The sequence below is a fragment of the Adiantum capillus-veneris genome, chromosome 24 (assembly GCF_014529385.1).
Source record: "Adiantum capillus-veneris isolate H3 chromosome 24, ASM1452938v2, whole genome shotgun sequence".
NCBI classification, from domain to species: domain Eukaryota; kingdom Viridiplantae; phylum Streptophyta; class Polypodiopsida; order Polypodiales; family Pteridaceae; genus Adiantum; species Adiantum capillus-veneris.
The window spans coordinates 24,403,370-24,413,270 of NC_140954.1; the positions used below are offsets into that span (position 1 = coordinate 24,403,370).

Below are 9,901 nucleotides of genomic sequence, written 5' to 3' on the forward strand. Positions count from 1 at the left end.
GAGTAAATTGCAAAAGTGTAAGCGGGTTTTCCATTGTTGAAGCTAGTTCCACAATTAAACTTAAATCCCATGATGACTAATCCCATGGAACCAAGCTTGGAGCCAATTTCAAGGTTGCCTCCCTCCTAGCTATGTAAACATCTACTTCATTCAATGACCTCAAGCCAATGTTTCTGCTCTCTCTCTCTCTCTCTCTCTCTCTCTCTCTCTCTCTCTCTCTCTCTCTCTCTCTCTCATCACCACGAAGATCATTGTCATCAAATTCCTATGTAACTAACACGGAGCACACTTGATCACCACATAGAGGATTGTGAGACAGAGACCCTCTTTTTTTTCTTTGAGAGACTCTCCTACTTGTAGGACCACACCCAAGTTTTCAAAAAAAAAAAACAACCCCTTAAACCACTACACAATCACTATTAACGATCGTATTTTACACATTTATCATGTAATCAATATACTCATTTAACACACTCATTCTATGTTGAAAACCAAGCATGAGGTAAAGTCTAGCTACGAGCAAGCCATGATAACCAAATAATAACATATCTTGATTCTTATGAGAATATACCAAAGATGAAGTTGCATTATTATAGTATCAATGACATTTTCTAGTGGATTTCCTCCTTTTTCCCTTCCCTTCAACAGGTTGTTTTGATTTTTCAATTGGCTCAAGGCTAAAGCTTTTTCCCAAACACTAGGCTGCCTTGAAGAGCAAAGTAATATAAACCATACCCACTTTAGTTAACATACAAATATTCCACCACGCCTTACTGGATCAAATGTGAAGACATTTTATTCTAAACACCCTCGATAGAGCATAGCACTCTCTCTCTCTCTCTCTCTCTCTCTCTCTCTCTCTCTCTCTCTCTCGTGGCGCTCGCCTCTCTTCCTATGTTGTAGCACCACAGAGCAGATAGGGATAAGAGGTTTCTGCAAGCAGCCTTGCTGCATTACTGATGGGAGGAGTTTTTGCCAACCGCACGTGAAGGAGGGTTGCAAGTCAGGGTAGAAGAAGATCCTACCTAGTCAGGGGATTGCATGGCAGTGAGGGCAGGGTTGAAGAGCAACATAGGATAGGCTTGGTGAAGGAGTAATATTCATACTATGGACATTTTAAAGAGCTAACTATATGAAATATAGTATTTAGGGGTGAGGAAGAGGCTCATGCTCGTGAGGCCCACACCCAATCTCTCTCTCTCTCTCTCTCTCTCTCTCTCTCTCTCTCTCTTTCGCATAAGACATGTCTCATACATCTGCCTTACATTTCTATTGAAATCATCCAAGAAATGAAAAACCCGTAAGAATGACAACTTTGATCTTTGTGTTGTGAAATTTCTAATCAAGTTACAAAGGGATCTTAAGAAACCATATACAAGTTCAGAAAGGCACCTAAGTTTAGCTATACCTTGATGATGAGCGAGGCCTACGACCACCCTCGAATTCCTTACGAAGAGGTTTGGGTGGGGGACATGGCTTGTTAGGTAAGAAGCAAGAGCACCTCTCGACCAAAGCTGTCGCGAGTCACAACACACACTATAACCTCTTGTTCAGGATAGAATAGCTGCTGCAGTTTCTCCAAGCCACCCAAGAAGCCCAAGTCTTGGGCCGGCAAAAATGCCTTTGCCCATGGGCATGGTGACCCAATATCCCTCGCTTTTCGGATGGTCGCTTGGAATGTGTTTGGGTCTTCTGGTTTGAGCATCTTCTTAGGATCCATGTCCACCTCAATGTCATATTACTGTTGGTAGCAATAGCTATTCTCGACTCTTGAGTCACATGAAATTTTGAGATCACTGAGGGTGAGGTTCTTGTCTGACGCATCCAAGCGAATCCACATTGGGATTTCATCTACACATGGGTAGCAATAGCAATAGCTATTCTCGGGTCACATGAAATGTGGCTTGAGTGACTAGTTACAAATATGACGCTGAATGACAAGTCTACTGTCTCTTGCGCAACAATAGATGAAGAATCTCCTCTTGACCACCTTTGCCAATGGCCTGCATGTTTTTGCTCACGGTCATCTCTTCCCTCCCCTCGTCCCTCGAACCTAAGGACCTACTCGTAGAAACTCTCTCTCTCTCTCTCTCTCCCCCGCTGAGGTTGGCAAGGCCTACAACTCCGCAAAGTCCTCTCCAGAACCTGCTCAAAGGAAAACTGAAATGTACAGGCAAATGAAGCACCTAGCCTGACAACCTCTTGCCACTGGCGAAGTGCACACAAGAGCTGGCAGTAGGCGTTGGCAGAGGAAAGCCAGAGCGGGGCACCTCTATAGCTTGGCCTCTCTGCCAGTTCAGAACCACAAACCTATGTACTCAAAACTCCTGCACACGACTTTAAAGACACCCTCCAAACCCGCTACTACTTTAAATGGATTGAGGGTCTGCATGTTCCTAGCCAATGATCAGCACTTCACTGCAAGCCAAAACCCCAATAACATGGGATTTGTCGATGAAGTTTGAACAGTCCCGGAACTCAGCATTACACACACTCACACACAAACACCCCCCCATCCCATGTGATTGTCGGCTGAGGTTGTTCTACGAAATTATTTGACTAGAGCTTCCTCAAGCCCCCTAGCTTGCTCTGCAATAAGGCTCAACAAATTTGCTTCATACACCAGTCGCAGGTGAACTCTTGGGCTCATGGCTATACCACCATACAAAATTGTCCTGTGAAAATCTGCTAGAAGAAGTGAGTAGGCATATCTAGCTGAATACTTCTTCGAATTCTGGCCCTTTCCTCCGCATTCACAAGCTGTTGTACATTATCCAGGAGCTCTTCGATATCATCAGAACTGCCTAGAAACAGAGGAAGCCCTTTATGTAATTGCACTCGTCGTATATCAAGAATGTGCCGCTTGCCATCAGAACCCCTTACCCCCAGCTACGAGCTTTTCAATGCCTGCACACCTTTTGATTGCAAGCTCTTGCTGTGCAATTACACACACACATAGGTCCTACAAGCAGGCTTCCAGCATGGCGATACCTCCTGCCCTTTTGAATGCGCACCACAGTATATCCCTTTGTGCTAGCTCCAAGGCAAGGGCTCAACCTGATCCCCTGCTGACACTAGTGATCACCACAACTGAACCTCCCCCAGCCTGGCTGGCTATCCAAGGAGGGCACACACACCACGAATGACTACTGGCTCTTGTTGCACAATTACACACACACACAGCCCCTGCGAGTAGGTTTTCAGCATGGTGATACCTGCTTGAATGCACAGCACAGTATTGCCCCTTGCTCGTCTCCTACTCATGCGCGCACCTAATTTTCTCAGTATATCCCCCTACTCGCCTAGCTCGTAAGTTTCCTCCCTCGCGACAATTGGCAGAACACACCCACAATTACTAAAAAAGCTCTCCTTTGCTAGGTCGTCACAGCTTGCCCATTTCCGCATGTGAGAAACCATATCACTAGTAATGCGAACACTCAAGACAGGGTCACTTTTTGAGATGCTTTTGGCGGCACATCTTCCAGCACGTATCAAAGACTAGCATTGCCGAGCACTGTACAGGCAACCTTAGCACACTCAAAAATGGGAAAATCAAGCACTCCATATATACATGGGCTGGCAAACATGAAACCAAAAAACTCCCGACATAGTTTGCCAACCCCCCTAGCCTGCTAGAGCATTCATGCTCAGCAGTTACAACAGCAGATGCTCATCACAACCTGGATCCGACACAAAAGTAGGCAAATCCCACATAATCAAAGCAAGACAAAAATCTTCGTAGATAGACTTTTCGTCCAGTGCCGATTGATGCTGACAAACATCTGGCAATTCTTGTAACATCGCATTGACTTTAGCCTCAAGTGCTGTCACACTCGTAGACCAATTTGACTGCCCCTTTTCTTTACTCTCGCTATCAGCCTCAGACCAGCTCACCGTGTCGACGCTTACATGACCAAATTCAGCACCTGAATCCACCTCACTGGGGAACACCCCATTACCAAATACATCAGGAATTTGCTGACCATTAGAGTCTCCTTTATTGCTACCAGTACCCTCAACTTCATGGAAAAACAGTGTATACAGCCTCCCACAATTATATGCCTGATCAATTCCTCTTAAAATTCGCAATCTCTCAGAAGCCTTCTCGACATAGCTGGTCATATTTGCATCCATTTCCACAACAGGTAAATCAAAGCCCCAATCTGCTTTATCATCAGAAAATGTATCCACACTAGGGGTTTGAGATGAACCCACATCATGAATATCCACATCTCTATACGTGAAAGCAGGCTGGCTAGAACCTGGATCAGAAGCCTCTTTGTCATGAGACAAAGGTTGATCATCTACAAACACTACATTGTACTTAGAGTATGCATCAGGAGCATCATCGCTTTGCTCACAGTCATCAGCATCAGTAGCAAGAGGAAAAGAACTTGTAAGCTGACAAGCATTACAGGAAGGGTCGCATACATTATATTTATGATAAGTTTCCCTACATGAATCTTCCCTCACATCAAAGGATTCCAAAGCCTGATTCCCTTCCTTAGCATTACGAGCCTCATCTGGACATCCTGATTTGATGCTTCTCGTGTATGGAGAGAGGTCAAATATCGTAGAGTCATCACAAGAATACCTCTCATCAGTAAATGCTTCCATTAGGTGAAATTTGGACTCACAAAGGGACCCTTTAAGAAGTTTGACTTTACCTCTCTCTACCAAAACAGTCGCATGGATAAATTTTTGCAAACAAACTCCAAAGTTAACAGAGGTTTGACAGTTAGAATGTCTTTTTCAAGCTCTATCTACTGAATCTTCTAAAATATGAGGAATCTCATGGCGTGCTATATATCAGTAGATAGAGCTTGAAAAGGACATTCTAACTGTCAAACCTCCGCCAACCTTGGAGTTTGTTTGCAAAAATTTATCCATGCGCCCGTTTTGGTAGAAAGAGAGAAAGTCAAACTCCTTAAAGGACCCTTTTGTGAGTCCAAATTTTACCTAATGATCAACTGAAATACAATCCATAGACTTGCCAGCAGCAGAGCAGAGAACAAGCTTGCACTATAATCATCAGATTCCAAATCGCTACAATAGTCACTCTCACATAAATCATCACCATCAAACAACTTGACTGAAGCCTCATCAACCATTTGTAAACCTCTATCTACATGCAAATCTGATAGACGATACGCATTGTCATCACAATATGCATCAACATCAAATGGACTCTACAACATTTCCCAAAATTCATTTTGCAATGACTGAAAAGTAGTGACAAGAGAACTCTCTATTGGATCCTTGTGCTTTGGCAGCCTCGAATAACGCATTAGCAATGAAAACTTCAAAGCCAACCAATTATGGCACCAATCATTGGAAAGCATATGGATAAAGATGAAAGCATCACTAGACAATCCCTGGGAAGAAAAATCTGCTCTTGCCTCATCATCTACTATGTCAAGATGTGTCATTTCTTCTTCCACTTGTGCAATCCAAGACATTATGCATTCCTCATTTGTACCATAAAAGTATCGAGAATGCATGGCCGGCACCTCGAGCTCTACATAACACTTTAGCAAAGCAACCTTCATCAATTGCCAATTGTATTGCACATGTCTAAGAAGACTTTTGTAAAACTGCAAAGCATCTTCGCACAAGCCCTCATACATAAAGTCAGCCCTTTCCTCATCATCATACATGCCAAGCTCCAAAAGTAAATCATCAACCAAAGCCACCCATGACTGTACATCTTCACCTTTCCTTCCACAAAAGCAATAAACATGATAGACCTCACTTGCATCCATTTGAAATTTTGATCAACTTTTGCGCTTTTAAATATGTAACCACCTCCCAAATCTCTATTTGAAGGTACTCAAACAAGTGTGGTGGGCACGAAAAACATGATAGAGGAAAGCCAGAGCGGGGCACCTCTATAGCTTGGCCTCTCTGCCAATTTGGAACAACAAACCTATCTACTCAAAACTCCTGCACACGACTTTAAAGACACCCTCCAAACCGGCTACTACTTTAAATGGATTGAGGGTCTGCATGTTAACGTTCCTAGCCAATGATCAGCACTTCATTGCAAGCCAAAACCCCAATAACATGGGATTTGTCGATGAAGTTTGAACAGTCCCGGAACTCAGCATTACACACACTCACACACAAACACCCCCCATCCCATGTGATTGTCGGCTGAGGTTGTTCTACGAAATTATTTGACTAGACCTTCCTCAAGCCCCCTAGCTTGCTCTGCAATAAGGCTCAACAAATTTGCTTCATACACCAGTCGCAGGTGAACTCTTGGGTTCATGGCTATACCACCATACAAAATTGTCCTGTGAAAATCTGCTACAAGAAGTGAGTAGGCATATCTAGCTGAATACTTCTCAAATTCTGGCCCTTGCCTCGGGATTCACAAGTTGTTGTACATTATCAAGGAGCTCTGCGATATCATCAGCACTGCCTAGAAACAGAGGAAGCCCTTTATGTAATTGCACTCGTTGTATATCAAGAATGTGCCGCTTGCCATCAGAACCCCTTACCCCCCAGCTACGATCTTTTCAATGCCTGCACACCTTTTGATTGCAAGCTCTTGCTGTGCAATTACACACACACATAGGTCCTGCAAGCAGGCTTCCAGCATGGCGATACCTCCTGCCCTTTTGAATGCGCACCACAGTATATCCCTTTGTGCTAGCTCCAAGGCAAGGGCTCAACCTGATCCCCTGCTGACACTAGTGATCACCACAACTGAACCTCCCCCAGCCTGCCTGGCTATCCAAGGAGGGCACACACACCGCGAATTACTAGTGGCTCTTGTTGCGCAATTACACACACACAGCCCCTGCGAGTAGGTTTTCAGCATGGTGATACCTGCTTGAATGCACAACACAGTATTCCCCCTTGCTCGTCTCCTGCTCACGCGCGCACCTAATTTTCTCAGTATACCCCCCTACTCGTTTGGCTCGTAAGTTTCCTCCCTCGCGACAGTTGGCAGCACACACTCACAATCACCAAAAAGCTCTCCTTTGCTAGGTCGTCACAGCTCGCCCATTTCCGCATGTGAGAAATCATATCACTAGTAATGCGAACTCGGAACAACGCTCAAGACAGGGTCACTTTTTGAGATGCTTTTGGCGGCACATCTTCCAGCACGTATCAAAGACTGGCATTGCCGAGCATTGTATAGGCAACCTTAGCACATCAAAAATGGGAAAATCAAGCACGCCAATATATATATACATGGGCTGGCAAACATCAAACCAAAAAATACCTGACAGCGTGCTGCATAGACAGTGCACGTGGATGCCTCCCTCTCTACTTCCAAGCTGCTGGTGGAGCCGTGCATGGTGAATCAGAAGGGTTGCTCGGTGCCCGGCATATCGTGTGCGCCTGACCTGTACGGCTAAAACCTCAAGCTCGAATATGCCTCCCGCCCTCGCGATGTCTCTTGTAGGCGGCCTCGTCCCTCTCTCTCTCTCTCGCCACTGATGGTGGCACGGCCTGCAGCGCTCACCTGAGAGTGGCACATGTTTACCTCTCTTCACCTTCTCCGTCTCGGATGAGCGTTGAGGGAGGCTCAGGGAAGGTAAGGATTAAAAGCACCTGCCTCTACCCGTCTCATCACTAAAGCTCATCATTACCCGTATGAACCTACGCGACCCTGGTTTGCTGCTCCAACCAGTCCACACCGGCGTAGACTGGTTGCAGCAGCAAACCAGGGCCGGGTAGGTTCATGCGGGTACGGTCCTTTTTTTATAAAAAAACTTCAAGCAGACAAGATGGGAGCAGGCGCGGCGTCACATGCAAATAAAGACTACTTCCCCACCACACCATCTGCTCGCCTTCAGCCAGAGTGTGTGTGTGTGTGTGTGTGTGTGGAGAGAGAGAGAGAGGTGGTTCTGTGGTTTAATTCAGCCCCTTGTGTTCGCCTCTACCTGCTCCTCCATTGGCCTTCCCGTCCGGCTCGTCCTTTGCAATCTGACGTTCGCGCTTGTGAGCATTTTGATGTCTGCCCAATGCTTGCAAACTGCTGAATTCTTGCCCACAAAATTGGCTTACCCAAGAGCTATATGGCATGGACATAGCATCTTTGATTGCTAGAAGCCTGTGGCACGGCACGCTCCCTGACTCCCTGGTATTCAACTGCAACCATTCCGCACCGGCGCGGAGTGGTTGCAGTAGCAAACCAGTGCCGGTAGGGTCATTTACAAAAGAGGAAAATTACCCCCTATATTTTGTCCTAAATTTTCAAAATGCCCTATAGATTTTCCAAAATTCCCAAAATACGCCCAGTTTTGAGATAAAATTTCTCCAAATGGAAAATTCCCAAAATACGCCCAGTCTTGAGATAAAATTTCTCCGTAGAAATTTTTTTTTGTAGCTTTTTATAAGAAGACTGATTGTGTATCAATACAAGATGCTAAAACTAGAATTTGAGTTGGTTATGTAAGCTTTGGAGACGAATTGCTTCATTATTTTTTAACATAATTGCCCTTTTTGTGAGGTAATGTGTAACAAATTACATGCTAAACACTCAAAAACGGATCTCAATTTTAAAAAAGAAAACAAGATTAGAAAATCTTGAAGAATCCAACCAAAATAGATACAAGGGTATTTTGGGAATTTCTAAAATTTGAGGGATATTTTGGAAATTTCCGCATTTGGTAATTTTCCCTTGAAAAAAATAGCATTTGTCAAAATGTGTTGGATTTCAAGCTTTTGTGAATGACTTATTTTTTGTTGTCGTTTGTCTCACTTGCACCTACAATTTCTGTATTTTTCCCATTTGCTGCTTCCTGCCCATAGAATCACACCCACAAAATCCAGCTCTTGCTAAATATCAAACTCTCAAGGATGTGGGATCCTTGAGAACCTGCCATGTAGCCGCAGGGACAACCTGCTTAGTAGATTAACGAGTCAGCAGTTCGTTCCACCAAAGGTGTTTGAACATAGGCTACAAATGGGCACGAACTCTCTTCAACACAGCTCGAGATCTGAACTAGGGTGGGCTAGAAATGAGCATGAACTCTGTTTAACACAAGTCAGGATTTGAACCAACACTCTCAATTCATTCCAACATGGTATACCCCATAGCGTAAATGACGTTCTGATATTTATCTCAAGTGACAGACCACACTACTGTAATAGATTGGAGGGATTTTGGATTGTAACCATAGACATTGGCATGTTCTATGAGCTATTACTAAAAGATTCTTTCAATCTTGCCTGGATATCTTAGGATTAGATGATTCTCTAGTTGTGACATGGCCTTGCGTGTTTTTAACAGCGAGAGCAGGAATTATTGCTTCATGACTTTATCCATGCATCCAACATGCAAATGCACATGCAACTTAGACCTTTCTTGTGTAGAAAAACTTCATTTGGCTCTAGGTCGTATCGTTTCTATCTACTAATCTCACAATAGACTCGTTAGGCAAGAAATTGTCTTTAAGGGAAGTGGCTCCAAAAGCAAAATGATGAGATAAAGCAGCCTTTTGGAGGTCTTGTAAGGCACCTATTCAAGCTTTATTTTATCCTTAAATTTGCAATTAGGAGGGCTCAGAGAATTAAGAGACAGCTTAGAAGCCAATGTTGCACAGGCTGCCAACGAAATTAAGCGAGACGAGAAGTCTTGACTTGAACTTTTCGTAATTAGTAAATTGGAGCTTCCCAAATTTTTTACAACCTATTTTTGAGAGGAGGTATGCCACATGGAATTGAATTGTATATGTTTCAAGTGTGAAGAGATTGCTTGTGCCTCGGGTATTCAATTTTCATATTGGTTCTAAAATATAATTTTTTGTAGATTGAGTGTTAGATTTGTGTAGTGAAAGTAATGTGCATGCCTTTTTTTTTTCTTTGACCATTGTTATTATTGTGTCAATTCACTCGAATTTGTCTTCGCTCGATTCTTTTTGCTCGATGATTAAACCCCCTC

The 9,901-nt window shown here is 43.9% G+C and overlaps 2 protein-coding genes and 2 pseudogenes across 4 annotated transcripts in view; all 4 read right to left on the minus strand.

Moving 5' to 3' along the window:
• The window catches only part of LOC147426096 (uncharacterized), a 48,778-nt gene extending 41,102 nt beyond the window's left edge, over nt 1–7,676 (minus strand). For all 3 annotated transcript variants that reach the window (XM_086497983.1, XM_086497982.1, XM_086497981.1), the window contains exon 1: nt 7,235–7,676. The gene's annotated coding sequence lies outside the window, so the exon portion shown is untranslated. The remainder of the gene's footprint in view (nt 1–7,234) is intronic.
• LOC147426097 (uncharacterized) lies at nt 917–1,853 on the minus strand (annotated as a pseudogene).
• On the minus strand, nt 1,622–4,767 carry LOC147426098 (uncharacterized). Its single transcript, XM_086497980.1, has one exon. The coding sequence runs from the start codon at nt 4,615–4,617 to the stop codon at nt 3,655–3,657; it is 963 nt and encodes a 320-aa protein (XP_086354106.1). The 5' UTR covers nt 4,618–4,767; the 3' UTR covers nt 1,622–3,654.
• Nucleotides 4,802–6,519, minus strand: LOC147426099 (uncharacterized; annotated as a pseudogene).
• Nucleotides 7,677–9,901: the final 2,225 nt, after the last annotated feature.